This window comes from Panthera uncia, chromosome F2 (genome assembly GCF_023721935.1).
Source record: "Panthera uncia isolate 11264 chromosome F2, Puncia_PCG_1.0, whole genome shotgun sequence".
Taxonomy (NCBI): Eukaryota; Metazoa; Chordata; class Mammalia; order Carnivora; family Felidae; genus Panthera; species Panthera uncia.
In genome coordinates this window covers 47,161,330-47,177,207 of record NC_064812.1, presented here as the reverse complement: position 1 = coordinate 47,177,207, position 15,878 = coordinate 47,161,330, and the positions used below count along the sequence as shown (strand labels likewise).

Here is a 15,878-nt window from a genome sequence, read left to right as displayed (position 1 = left end):
AATTTTACTCTGCGAATTCATACACATGATTAATCATATTATAAACTAATCACAGTTAAAGAGTTATTAGAAATTAGGGGTTCAATATTAAATCAAAATATGCAGTCAACACTATAGCTATCAAAAAGGAAACCATTGTTTATATATTTATTTTGTTAAATTATTAGGGGCCAGGCATTGAAGGAGCTGTATTGACATGTTTAGTATATTCAAAGGGTGATTATAACCTTTTTAATCACGTCCTCTGCCTGTATTACAAATAGAAAAACAAAAACTTAAAGAGATTGCTAAATGCAGTGGGATTATCTCAATTCAATACAGGCATTGAGAAAAATAGCCCATCTTTATCTGAAGGTCAATAATCATTTTGTTCTTTATTTATAAGAAGAGATGGATATATACATGGAGATATACAGATATTTCAGAGTGGGCATATGCCTATGTTGGCACTTTTAAAGGAAAAAAAGATTTAATGGAACTCATTAGGTCAAATCTAAGAGAGGCAAAGCAGGAAGCAGAATGAAAAAACGCTAGGTAAGTTAATGTCACTAGGACATTCTGAATAAGAAGTGTGGTTACTCCCAGATCAGTGCCATGAAAATAAGGAAAAGGTTGAAGTTTCTTTCAAAAAACGAAGAAAATTTCACTCAATTTTAGATATGCTGTTTTGAACCTTATCATTTGAGATCTACTTACACCAAAGTTCATGCATATTTTCTGGGTATAAACCCATGGGATCCTGAATAGAAATGAACAGAGCATTTGACTTAAGTGAAAGATGTAATGATACTGATATCCTTCCTTCCATCATTGCACCAGCCCCTATGTCTTGAATTGAAGATGAGGCAGGTAGAATAGAGAAAGGCTGGGTAATTGCAAGAGAACAAAAGACAGGGAACTGAGTCTGACACCTGACAAAGTGTTTGACAACTGAATAAACCCTGTGATAGCTCTGTGGTTCCTCAGGGTCACAAGTATCCTGCTGTTGCTCAAGCCCACGGAGGGCATGCACGCAAAGACCGTTAGCTTACAAATGACGGAGAATGACCCTTGCACCAGAGGCGCTTAGAGGACCAATTGTACATTCAGAGTTTATTTAGAGTATATGCAAAAAAAAAAAAAAAAAAAAAAAATCAGACTGTGCCGGTGCATAGAAACTTGCAAAGGGCATGCACAATGATATTTGCCTTCCTGGAAGTCTCTATTTCTACATGAATATTTTACCCCTTGATTACAACTGCCCATAAAGATGAAGCACCTTTGGGCCACATCTACCTTTCCTGAGTCAGGTCCTCTATCTGACAATGTCCTCTATCTGGGGAATGTCCACACTTTCCCTCCATTGCAGTGTGTACTTGTACTTTGCAATAAAGCTTCTGCTGACACTTCAGGCTACTTGGTCCTTGAATTCTTTCTCTGGTGAAGTCAAGAACTTGGCCCCGGCTGGTGTTGGTGGTTGAGGTCGCAGGGCCCAAGAACTCCCCCAGTCTCCAGTATCAAAGAGATAATATTTAGGAATATTTAGGAATATGCTCAGGGTTGAAAATAAATCAGGGTGGGTTAGGTTAGTTTGACTTTAACTCATATGAGTTGATAATAAACACAGGCAATGCTAACTATTCCAAAGCTTTCTCAAAGAAAGTTCACTTATTTCCTCCTGGTGACTTAGGCTAGCTGACCTCAGGCTGAAGTATTCTACTTTGAAGTCCTTCTATTACTTGACTAAAATGATTACTTTAAATATATTAAGCAAATGAAAAATGTATTATCTATTTTGTCTGGAGATTTATTTTGTAAGATACCCTATCTTTAGTTTGATTTCATTTATTCTATAAGAATTCCCTGTCATTTTAAAATAGTGAAGGAAATGTGCTGTATATTTTGTGGATCAAAAAGTTACAAATAAAGGAGGAACTGATGAGGACAAAGTATAGAAGGCTGATCAGATAAGGGAAGGGTCTTGAGGACTGAGTAGGATTTTATGAAGGAGGGGGTGGTGGATATAAAATGTAGCCATTTTTCCCCAGAAATTCAGGAAGAAACAATGGGTGAAATGGGTGAACGTCAAAGTAGAGGTAGAAGGAGAAGTGTGACTATAAATACGGAAACTAATTTCAATAAAGGGGCGCCTGGGTGGCTCGGTCGGTTAAACGTCCGACTTCGGCTCAGGTCATGATCTCGCGGTCCGTGAGTTCGAGCCCCGCGTCGGGCTCTCTGCTGACAGCTCAGAGCCTGGAGCCTGTTTCAGATTCTGTGTCTCCCTCTCTCTGACCCTCCCCCATTCATGCTCGCTCTCTCTCTGTCTCAAAAATAAATAAACGTTAAAAAAAAAAAAAAAAGGATGCATGGTTATCTGTCAAGGGAAGGGAATTTGGTTGGAAGTTTAAAGGTTTAAACATTACAGCTAATTTAATTTTTCGGGATCATCTTGCAAAGAAACTGCAAAGGAGAAGTGAACATTTCCTCAGCATGTTTCTATTAGGTTAACAAAGAACATTAATACCACTCACCTATCTAAAATTTTTGTTCATAAAATGACTCTCTCAAAAAGGACTCTAATGAAAAGTTTCACTAGGTAAAAAAACTTTTATTTTAAACTGGGGTTATTCGCCACTTGTTTCATACATAATGGTAAAAACATGTTTAATATACCATAAAATGTATTTTCTTGTTAGTATTTTCTTCTTTGACCCTGTCCTAGATGGGTAAATCTACTAGAACTAAATGAGTGTCAGTTTCCTTGATCTCATATTCTATCCAATATGCACATCATTTAATAATAAAATTAAAAGGATCTTGGAATGCAAGCTGGTGCAGCCACTCTGGAAAACAGTATGGAGGTTCCTCAAAAAACTAAAAATAGAACTACCCTATGGCCCAGCAACTGCACTACTAGGTATTTATCCAAGGGCTACAGGTGTGCTGTTTTGAAGGGACACATGCACCCTCATGTTTATAGCAGCACTATCAACAATAGCCAAAGGATGGAAAGAGCCCAAATGTCCACTGATGGATGAATAGATAAAGAAGATGTGGTGTATATATATACAATGGAGTATTACTTGGCAATCAAAAAGCATGAAATCTTGCCATTTGCAACTATGTGGATGGAACTGGAGGGTATTATGCTAAGTGAAATTAGTCAGAGAAAGACAAAAATCATATGACTTCACTCATATGAGGACTTTAAGAGACAAAACAGATGAACATAAGGGAAGAGAAACAAAAATAATATAAAAACAGGGAGGGGGATAAAACAGAAGAGACTCATAAATATGGAGAACAAACTGAGGGTTACTGGAGAGGTTGTGGGAGGGGCGATGGGCTAAATGGGTAAGGGGCATGAAGGAATCTACTGAACTCATTGTTTCACTATATGCTAACTAATTTGGAGGTAAATTTAAAAAAAAAAATAAAATTAAAATATAATTAAATTAAGTTAAAATATCAAGTGGCTCTAAAAAAGCAAATCTTGGCAAGTGTCGGAAAGTTCTAACAAAGCACCAATTTTGCTCTAAGAAAATAGCCTGAAGGTACCACGTGTGTGTGCGTGCGCGCGCGCACACACACACACACACACACACACACACACACTTTGGAAACATGCTATAAAATAGAAAAAAGAATGATAACGTTAAGATAAAAAAGTCAGAAAAGGGAATTTAGACTGGGTAATTTGCATTAATATAATATGGGATAATCTGAGAGAGAAGTCCCATTTCATATGTGTAAAAAGAAGCTGCAGTAAATAGGTAATAAGTTACCATTCTTAAAATGCTTATATAATAACATACTACTTGAGATGGCATTTCTAACTCTGAAATTGAATACCTCAGTGTTAATCAGAAACAAATATTTACTTTAAGCAGGAGAAAATTTAGAAATATAGTTTAGACATAGTCTGAGCCTCTGATGAGAATTAAAAAAAAACCCCTGTAAATATGACTTAAATACATTTGAACTAGAACTGCCCCACAGAGAAGTAATCAGTCTCTTGCTCTTGAGTACAGTGAAGTCACCAGAATTTTTACATTCAAGTAAGTCAGACTTTACAGTTAAAAATTAAGTTGTTTCTTACCTATAATTATATGTTCTCATTTTGAGGAAATCTACTATATTGCCTTGGTGTGTTTTCAAACACTAGCCCATTTTTAATACTCTGTAATCCTCTAGTACATATTTTAAATGAAATGATGGTATAGAAGAGAATATTGAAAAGAGGCTACACAACAATTTCAACAGAGAAATTAACTGTGAACAGATGCATATTTGACTCTTCCTATTTTCCTCCTTCTGAGATAGTTTAGATATAGTTTATATTTTGCAACCTGAACAAAATTTTCTAAATCATTGGTATGTTCATTTTATTCCCTTGTTCAAAAGAGTTTGGTGAATTCTAACGGGCCATAAGAGAAATCGGTCTCATCAGCAGGTCACTAAATAATTTCAACAAATTAGATAAAACCAACTTTTCTAGTTTTAGTTATTACTACTATTCACTCCTTTTTTATTTTTTATTAAATTTTTTTTTTACATTTATTCATTTTTGAGAGACAGAGAGAGACGGAGCACAAATGGGAGAGGGGCAGAACGAGAGGTAGGCTCCAGGCTCTCAGCACAGAGCCCGACGTGGGGCTCGAACTCACGAGCTGTGAGATCATGACCTGAGCCGAAGTTGGACGCCTAACCGAATGAGCCACCCAGGTGCCCCACTACTATTCACTCTTAATTGTCCTGTCATCTAGACCAATGGTTCACGGGCCAGGGGGACTTTGTCCCAAGTGGACAGTTGGCAAAGACAAGACATTTTTTTGGAAGAAATTTGTGTTTGTTTACAATTGGGGTTCCTTACTGACATTTATGGACAGAGGCCAGAGGTGATGCCATTAATGTACACAGAACTTCTCCTTGTAATTTTTGAAATCTTCACCTCAAACGAGACAGACAGTGTCATGGTTAATGGAAACTTTTCATTTACTTGCAGGATGGATTTATTTATGGACCTGTTTTTGTAAATTTTGCAATGAATGCAATGACTCTTTTTGAATTGCACACTCTCTTATTTTAGAATATGACATTTTTGCTAATATGTGCTTGCATATTTCATTTGCTTTAATTTCCCACTCTTCTCCCCTTTAGGAGAATCTGTAATTCTTAAGCTGGAGCTATCTACCAGGTCTTCTGTATCTATCCTGGCATTTCACATCATCTTATTTTATTGTGTTTTTCTGAAAATGCTTACCACGATTTCCTTCCACATGACAGATTCAGTTTTTACAGTAATAATAGGTTTCTTTTCCTGTTCCACGAGACCTTATGGGTATTCGGAGTTGTTTCCAACACTGTTTTTTTTGTTCACTTGATAAAATATTTTCAGTGATAGGCTTTTCTCCTGAGTCTTCAAGTAGATACTCCCTTTCCTTGGTTCTTTAGTATCCCTTTAGTGGTTTCATTTTGTTGTTACCACGTAGGGAATCTTGGGCCAGTCACCAAACTTTCTGTGCCTCAATTTTCTTGCAAAATGGAAGTAATTCCACTATCTATTTTATAAGTTTGTTGTGAGGACTAAATGAGTTAAGTACACACAATGAATTTAAAACAGTATGAGACATACTAGTCACTCAATTAAATTTGGCTTTATGATATTGTGAGTGAGACTGATGATAAACCAGCAGAGAGTCTTTTAATTACCTCTTGATTTCCCTATTTTCTTAGGTTCTTGATTTCCCATGATCTTAGGTCAATCTCCATTTTTTAGTACACACACATCTAGCATAGCCTTGCCTGAGAGAGGTGTAATCTCCCTCAAAGCCCAAGGTGGTCTTGTTCTCTGATGCATTAAATCAATGGCAAACTACAATTTCCAGTGTGGATTGCACCAACAGCTATTTCTGCTGCTGCCTTGATATGCAGTCAATACACTGGGGAGGAGGTGAGTTGTGGCAACATTCGATTTCAAATGAAGAAGCAAGTTATAAATTAAAATGTGAGAATAAGTAGTGGATAGTTTTGTTGTGCTTAAACTGTAAGGAAATTAAAATGGCGCTATGCCAGGTTTTGTAATAGTATGGTTGTCATTCTGCAAAAAATCACTGCGCAAAACTAAAGTATGAATTAATTACTAATCTTAATAACTTAATCAATAAAAAAGTATAAAATTATTAATTTCAATCAGTTGGATTTTCTTAAACACTCAAAGACATTAGTTTTTTTATACTGATAAACTCAGGGGTAAATCTGAAATTTCTACCCTATTTTGCCTTGTTGATGACCACCTAGGGTAAAGGATAAATAACCTATATCAAGATAAATTACAACGAAAATTCCTACAAATAGTATAAGAGGAGAGGAATAATAGAAGCTAAATAGTGGTCAATAGGTCAAAATCTGTATTAAGGCAAATTACAGTTAAGCAACTTATTCACAGATGCAGAGTGTACCTAATGTCAAACTGGTATTGTTTTTACCTCCTAACATACTGGTGTGGCAGACACTGACTAGTTGCTCATCAAATCCATCACCTTCATCCAGCCTTTTTTGTGATTAGGTGTGGCCGTGGAATCCAACTCTAGTTAGCGGAAGTTGTCAGGAATGTTCTTTACCACTTGCAGGTCTGGCACATAACATCACTCCACGAGCAAATCTATCCCAGTTCTCCCAGCTACCGTCTGGCGGTTGAAGCCTAAGGCAACTTCGGAAATCACGTACTGATGATGGCCAAGCCTCTATTATTCTGGGTCTCTGACTGAGTGAGTGGATAGTCCATCTGCTCCACGACATGAGCAAGAAATACAATTCTGTTGTGTTAAGCCATTGAAAGGTCTAGTTTTATCTGTTTCATTTACTAAGGGTTCTTTATTATATATATTTTAATGTCCAAGATCCATCTATATACTTCATTAAAACTGATACAATGAAATAATGTTTTGAGTATGGGGACACTAATTCATCTGTTTTTTCTAACTGTACACAGGATCTAACACATAAGTAAGACAGTGCATAGCAATGATGTGAAGCTGTGTAACGGAGAGATTTTGAAAAACTCAAGACTATTAAAGTCACCAGTGTACTGAAATAAAATAAACTCAGTGAAATTAAGTTTATTCCAGGATGGAAGTCAGGAAGGAAAGAAGTCATGTTTTTAAAAACAAACAAAAATATTTCTAGTATAGTTTTGAAAGGTAAATTAGTCTGAGAGAGCTTCCAACTTTTGGTAAAACATGGTAAGGTAAGAACGATTTGGTAGCGGGCTAATACCTTTAGATTTAAAATCTCAATAAGTACTCTGGGTTTAAAGATCGATTAAGATCCTTGACTGCCCAGTCATATCAAGTCCTTCCCTTATCTTCACAAAGCACAGGACAGACTGATCTGGACAATACTCCCACAGACTTCACTTCAGGCCTCTTGGTAAATATCTGTTTTGCAAAATCCAACTTTTCCTGTCCTCAAAGATCAAAAAGTCAAAACCCTGTAAGCATCTGAAAAATATTATATAGCCGTTACAGCTTCAAAATGAGCAGACAATGGCGAGAGGTGGTAGGCAGCTGGTTAAGGCCTACGTTTACCTGTCGGCACCAATGCTCCTCTAGTACACCGATGACAAAATATCTCACACAGAAAGTTAACTCTGCCTCGTCGACATAAATCAAGTCCATTGACTATCATGAAGACTTGTAACTTAAACCAGATTTACTCAAAGAATGAGCTGGCTTACATGTGGAATGTGACTGTATCACATTTAATGGTTATATTAGTCAGGATTCTCCAGGGAAACAGAACCAATAGGATATATACAGGTATATTAGAGGGTATTTGTTACAGGAGTTAGCTCAAAAGGTTATGGAAGCCGAGAATTTGCTCTTGTCATCTGCAAACTGGAGAACCTGGAAAACCAATGGTATAATTCAGTCAGAGACTGAAAGCCCAAGAACCAGGAGTTCCAGTGTCTGAGTGTAGGAAAAGAGGTATGTCCCAGCTCAAGAAGAGAGAGAAAACTCCTCCTTCCTTTTTCTTTCTCTCTATTCTGGCCCCCAGTGGATTGGATGTTGGTAAGGGAAGATCTTTACTCAGTTTACTGAATCAAATGCTAATCTCTTCCAGAACCACCCTCACAGACATCCAGAAATCATATTTTACCACGACAGCCCTGAGCAAGTCCTGATATCTTCTCACTTTAAGACAGTAACTTTTTTGACAACAAACAGCAGCACTGCAATGCATTTTTCTTGTTAATAGACTTGCAACTATATAGTATAATAAGACTTACTTCTAGATATTTTTCTGTTGTAGTTTTAGATAACATTTTAATAGGTAACCTTTTTGCTTACTGTGGTACAGATTTGTCTAATTAGAATCTTTGTGATAAGTTTGTGTTTACATTGATAGTGCCATTCAAGCTTTATACCATAGTCAAGGAAATAATATGATAATGATGCTCAAAATGAATCTTAACATTTTGCTAGAGTTAAATTTTCCAACTCATACTCAGGCAATGCATACTTTTCAAAAACCGTATCATTTTAGTAACATTTTCTACTTAGAATTGCTATGCACATATTTTGCTTATCCACTCCATGGGGGTAAAAGCAGCATTATTTTTATTAGGTAGGGGTATGTGTGGGGCATTTTATTTATTTATTTATTTATAATTATTGTGTAATTTACTTAATGGGCTTTAGCTTGAGTTTTTGAAAGGTATCGTGACTATAAGCAAATTGATAGGAAAGTGGATAACAATGAATTAAAGGTTACTGGCAGCCTAAGACAGTGTTTATCTCTTTTGAGGTAGACAGAATTCAAATTGCCTTCATTAGCTGAGCAATATGCTGAGGAAAATGAGCTGGGTACTTATCAAGAGACTCTTTCATTTGCATTTTTGCTAAATTATCAAGCTGCTCTGTTTTCTAGGTGCTTAAGAACTGTGAATAGGAAAGAAAGACAATTTTTCAGTTAAGTAAGCTTGGGGGCATTTGAGGGATAGAGTAAAGAAAAGAAAAAGTTTATCAATGAAGATGTCAGAATTGGGCCTTGTATATATGTGATACAAAAAAAATAATCTAACACACAGGATCTAGGACGTACAAATGCATTAATTCTCCCCACATTCACCAGTACCACAGCAAAGCTAGAGGCTGTTGTTTTGATAAATGATCAATACTTCAGCATGACACTACCCTAGCTGTCCTGCTGTTGCTGGTTAAAAGTCTGAATTTCAATTAAGCAGTAAATCTGTATGGTATTACATCTAGAACAGAGAGTCAACTTCTCCCTAATCCCCTACAATTCTGAAACACTATTATTTTGTAGTCATTCTCTTTAAGCTCTCTCAAAAGAAAAATATTTATTTGACCAGTAAAGAAATATTCTCTTCCAAATGAAACACTAACTATTAAATAATCATTTTGTTTAATAGTATACTTAGGTACAAAAATATTATACTTCTGCAGTAAAAATTAAGAGGCAATCAAATGTATTAATACATAATTTGAGTCAAAAGTCCACTGATGTGATTGCATCCTTAGCTCATATGTTCTGTTTTAATTCTTTCCACATATATATTCCTTGGGAAACCTCTTATGTCATGCAAAACACAGAAGCATTCATAACAATGATCACACTTAAATCAGAGTAAACATTCTCATTTCTTACGTTATCTCAAATGTCCCTATCGATGTTTTCTTAAAGCTTTTTGCTTATTTTCTTTTTTTATTATTTTTAATTAATTTTTTATTTAAATCCCAGTTAGTTAACATATAGTGTAATACTGATTTCAGGAGTAGAATTTAGTGATTCATCACTTACATATAACACCCAGTACTCATCCCAACAAGTGCCTCCTTAATGCCCATTCCCATTTAGCCCATCCCCCTTCCCAACACCCTGCCAGCAACCCTCAGTTTTTTCTCTGTATTTAAGAGTCTCTTATGGTTTACCTCCCTCTCTGTTTTTATCTTATTTTTGCTTCCCTTACCCTATGTTCATCTGTTTTGTTTCTTAAATTCCACATGAGTGAAATCATATATTCGTCTTTCTTTGACTTATTTTGCTTAGCATAATACACTCTAGTTCCATCCACGTTGTTGCAAATGGCAAGATTTCATTCTTTTTTTGGTCGCCAGGTAATACTCTATTGTGTGTGTGTGTGTGTGTGTGTGTGTGTGTGTGTGTGACACCACATCTTCTTTACCTGTTCATCCATTGATGGACATTTGGGCTCTTTCCATAATTTAGCTACTGTTGATAGCATTGTTATAAACATTGGGGTGCATGTGCCCCTTTGAATCAGCACTCCTGTATCCTCTAGATAAATACCTAGTAGTGCAATTGCTGTGTTGTGAGATAGTTCTGTTTTTAAGTTTCCGAGGAACCTCCATATTGTTCTGTTCTCCAGAGTGGCTATACCAGTTTGCATTCCCACCAGCAGTGCCAAAGTGTTCCCCTTTCTCTGCATCCTTACCAACATCTGTTGTTGCCTGAGTTGTTTGTGTTAGCCATTCTGACAGGTGTGAGGTGGTATCTTATTGTGGTTTTGATTTGTATTTCCCTGATGAGTGATGAGCATCATTTCAGGTGTCTGTTAGCCATCTGGATGTCTTTTTTGGAAAAGTGTCTATTCATGTCTTTTGCCTTTCTTCACTAGATTATTTGTTTTTTGGGTGTTGAGTGTGGTAAGTTCTTCATAGGTTTTGGATACTAACCCTTTATCAGATATGTCATTTGCAAATATTTCTCCTATTCTGTTGGTTGCCTTTTAGTCTTCTTGATTTTTTCATTTGCTGTGCAGAAGTTTTTTATCTTGGTGAGGTCCCAATAGTTCATTTTTGCTTTTGTTTCCCTTGCCTCCAGAGACATGTCAAGTAAGAAGTTGCTATGGCCTAGGTCAAAGAGGTTGTTGCCTTACTTATTTTTCTTAGCCTAATTTCTCTGGTTCCATTCACCTTGGATGGAATCTTCTAGGATTTGGGCTTGTTGCTTATTTTCAAAAAGTATTTGTTGATGCTTAAAAATACCAGCTAATAGAGGAAGCATCTAAAAAATCTGTGCAGCTTTTTGAGGATTTCAATATTTTAAGAGAAAAATAGGCCATTTGATAGGCACCATCCCCCAAATTAACATGACTTCAGAGCTAGCTAGATTCAAAGTAGCCTTAGCAATTATATCTATTATCAGAATAAAATATAATCTTAGAATTATAATGATCGATATAAAATATAATTTTCTCTGTTTATAATTTTAGAAGAAGTCTTTCCCTGGAAGCAAATGCAGTTTTGCCTCTGTGAGCAAAATTCTACCATTATAAGTGCTATTCTCAGTCATCTGGACTGCAAACATGTATATTAACAATTGACTGGAAGATGCCTGAACTACTCTAGTAGAATGCCGGTGTGATTTTGATAAAAATAAGATAAAAATATTTAATTTTAAATGATTTAAGTATCAAACCAATGCGGGTCTACTATCACATTACAGATATTTTATTATTGGGTGCTCAGGTATAGACTAAACATGCCTGAACAGAAAGCACCTCTACTTGCAATGTCCCAGCCCCACAATACAACATACAGAGTGAAAATAAGCATATGACAATGTTAGAAGCTTCTTTAGCTAATGATCAGTTAGCCAGGAATTAGATGCAGGTCTGCTCAACCTCAAAGTTTTTGGCTTTTCATTCCATGACTATATAGTGAAATCTCCCAACAAACTTGCCATTCATCTCCAAATCAGTTCTTAAAAATGAAGTAATAATTTAATATAGTCAATATACCTATTAAAAACAATGCCAAAGGTCACTTTGTGTAACACTAGATATTTTATTTTCTTTTGTAAGACAGGAAGAGTTATTTATCATATTTTCTTTCTTTGAAAATCGATGCTATTGTAAATTTAACTCACCTTAATTCATGCTATCCATAATATGTTTGAATCCTGCATATTCTCAAAATGCAAGGCTGTTACGCTAATCCAGCTAACTAAACTTTCTGGTGAACTAACAAAGCTTAATTTGATGGCTGGGCTTAACTCATCAAGAGGGAATTAAGAATTTTATTAGCTGATTAGCTGCCATTAAAACAACGCATGCTGTATCTTTTTTAAAATTTTTTATGTTTTTTATTTTATTTTTGAGAGAGGGGGGTGGGGAGGGGCAGAGAGAGAGAGGGAGAGGGAGACACAGGACCTGAAGCAGGCTCCACGCTCTGAGCTGTCAGCACAGAGCCCGACACGGGGCTCGAACTCACAAACCATGAGATCATGACCTAAGCCGAAGTCGGCACTCAACTGACTGAGCCACCCAGGTGCCCCTACATGCTGTATTTTCAACAGCATTCTACTACTGTGAGAAAGAAAAACATTTAAGTTTTGGTTATAAGAATTCCAAGACATGGCTGCTTATGAATCTTATAAATCTAGGATCCTATAATTATATGAATATTTTTGAAACATAAAATTAAAGTATGGATTATTGTCTAGGAAGAAACACAGACTTCTTATCTGAAGTAGCTTTCCTTTTAGTTATCAAGTTATTTTAAATTTTTTTTGCACATGAGAATAATTATAAAGATTAGAAAACTGATAGACTTGTTGGAATAGATTTGCAAAAAGTGGTTTTGATAAAAGTAAAGATATAATATAAAAATAATATATTATGTTGTCATATCATATTGGGAGACCACATATGGATATAGAGATGAAAGACAAGAAGCAACATTTTACAAACTCAAGAGGTGAAACAGAAAAGAGAATAACAGAAAAAATGGCAGAAACTATGCCACAAATGTCAATTAAGTTAAGTTTCCAGTGGAAACAGTGGACTAAAGTGTGGGAAAAAAAATAGCAGAGTTTCCTTAAGCTGTTAAGTGACATTTTAGAGAAAACAAAATTCAGTCTGTTTACAGAACACAGTGTAAAGTTCTAATCTCCAAGCAACAGACCATATGAAAAACTAGCATTGTCTAATGACCCATACAAATTCTTATTCTAAAATGTTATTAAAAAGGCTCACATAGTGTTTTATATTTTTAAAAATGAATTTAGAATTGACACCTTAAACATTGGTTAAATTGGGCACCAGCGTGGCTCAGTTGGTTAAGCTACTGACTCTCGATTTCAGCTCAGGTCATTATCTCACGGTTTCTGAGATCATGCCTGGTGACAAGGTCTGTGCTGATAGGTCTCCTCCTACTTGGGATTCTCTTTGCACCACCATTCCGTCCATACCCCCCCGCTTGCACTCTCTCTCAAAATAAATAAACATTAAAAAAAGTTTGTAAATCAGTCAATTACTTGGGCATTCCAAAAACAAAAATAAAAAGAGAAATATTTGCAATGAAAAAAGCCATGCACTTACCATCATGATTAGGATTTCCTAGTGTCCATGGCTCATCTGAGTCAAAATGAGTATCTCCCCCAATTCCTGGTCCAGGGAAGTAGGCATGTGCCAAAAACCCTCCCTCTCCATCAAAGGGAGAACTGTCTCCATGAAAACCAGAGGCGAAAATGATGGTTATATCCACATCGCGTTTGCCATTTTCTAATTCACTGTAAGGAACTTCTTCAAATGTCAGAGGAGTCACATTCTGCCACACATCAAAGGCACGGCGAATAGCTTTCCGGGTTTCAGGGTCTCCAACTTTTGGAGTGACGTTCTTTATACTGAAATTTAGAGAAGAGAATAATGAGTATGGCTTTTTAATATATAGTTCAACTTATTACAGATTTCAATGTATTCAGTTGAGTAAAATACTAGAAAAACAGTCATATTAAATAAGAAAAAAATTAATCAATGTCTCATGTCTTTATAGCTAGATTTCACCACACTGAAGTCGTTTAATTCTCAATAATATAGTATTCATCCACCAAGGCGACGAGTTAGAAGTTCTTCTCTGAAGAATGCTTAACGGGGGAGTAATTAGATCGATCAGTCACTTTGCCTCCTGAACAACAGAAAGGCAGCTTTGCCAAATGACCAAACAGGTGCAACAGTTTCGAGCTGAAATTAAAAATTCAATTTCTTTCTGGCTATCATTACTTTTAAGGGCACATCATGGTGTGCACACATGTTACTTCCAAACAATGTCCTTATGTTATTTTTTATCTACAAACACCAATTCAGCAGATGCAAAGTTATTTCTTAGTTTTTAAAGGAAAGGTTATTACAGTTTCTATTGTTTTCTTATAGTACATTAATTCTTTCTAATTATAAAAAGCAATGTGAAGCACTGGGTGTTGTATGGAAACCAATTTGACAATAAACTTCATATATTGAAAAAAATAATTAGATATGATAAAAAAATAAAAAGCAATGTGAGTGAATAGCTTTTTAATACAAATATTTAACAATTATATTAATTTAAAGAAGTAACTTGGACATTAATTTTTTTAACGCTTATTCATTTTTGAGAGAGAGAACAGAGCATGATCTGGGGAGGGGCAGAGAGAGAGGGAGACAGAATCCAAAGCAGACTATAGGCTTTGAGCCATCAGCACAGAGCCCGACATGGGGCTCGAACTCACTGACCACTAGATCATGACCTGAGCAGAAGCTGGATGCTTAACCAACTGAGACACCCAGGCACCCCAGTAACTTGGACATTATTTAGTCTACTTTTCTTGAGTCTAATAACAAATGGATACTTCAATCAACAATCCATGTGTCCATATATTTAAGCGAAAAAAACCTTAATACATAAAAGAGACTATAATATTTAGGTAAATGTTTATTGCAATGCAGTAATAAAAGAGAGCTGAAGGCTAAACATTTACAATGATATGGCAGTAGTAAAATTATGGTGTCTCTATTATATATCATAATATACATAGGACTCAAAGTTATTTTTTTCTACTTTAAGGCTGTTTAGCAGCATAGAAAAAAATTAAGATATACTTTCTGGTGGAAAATAATATACAGATTATATTTTTAGCTCACTTGTAGGTATGTCTCAATAATTACAAATGTGAGGCAGGTATCACATTTTTACGACACATTCTTTGAAAGAACACACTACATATATGGCTACTGTTCTATGTGCCAGAGATACAGCTTTGAAGAAGAGTCTGCTTCAGTGATAAGAGATAAACAAACAAACAAACAAAAAAACCCAACAACATCAAAAAGATAATTACAGATGGTAGCAAGTGAAGGTTGAGGAGGTGAGGTCAGGTCAGTAGATAATAAATGGGAATTCAATGACTTGCTTAGCGAGCACACAGTTTCCAGCCACAAGGAATAGTGAGCAGCCCCCCCACATTTGGCCAGTTCAAAGAACGGGAGTGCTCTGTGAATTGGTGTAAAATGAACACTCAGGACAGTGGTATGAGATGAAAGAAAACTGGCAGGAAATGGGTTATATTCTGTGAAAGGAGAAGCAGAGAAGTATCCTGGTATTATTCTAGTTAACAAAGACCACTATGTCTAATGAAAAATGGATAAGAAGACAAGAATGGAAGCAAGGCAACATTTCAGAAGTTCAAGCAAAGGAATACAGAACATTGTACTAGAATGGTAGTCATGGAGATAGGAAGAATTACACTATTTCAGTGAAAGTTCTGAGAGTACTGTTAGTGGGAATTGGTGTTTTATTCAGCGTGTAATGAAGAAATTATTATTATTATTTTTTTTTAATTTTTTAACGTTTATTTATTTTTGAGACAGAGAGAGACAGAGCATGAACGGGGGAGGGGCAGAGAGAGGGAGACACAGAATCTGAAACAGGCTCCAGGGTCTGAGCTGTCAGCACAGAGCCCGATGCGGGGCTCGAACTCACGAACCGTGAGATCATGACCTGAGCCGAAGTCGGATGCTTAACCGACTGAGCCACCCAGGCGCCCCTATTTTGTTTTAAAAAAGAAAAAAAATCATTAGTATGATATGTATATAA

General features: G+C 36.0%; 1 protein-coding gene across 1 annotated transcript in view; it reads right to left on the bottom strand.

Annotated features, from left to right (window-relative positions):
- Nucleotides 1-15,878, bottom strand: part of MMP16 (matrix metallopeptidase 16) — a 290,123-nt gene that overhangs the window by 112,615 nt on the left and 161,630 nt on the right. The window contains exon 4 of the mRNA XM_049633175.1: nt 13,349-13,653. Coding sequence (XP_049489132.1) covers nt 13,349-13,653 — 305 coding nt within the window. The remainder of the gene's footprint in view (nt 1-13,348; nt 13,654-15,878) is intronic.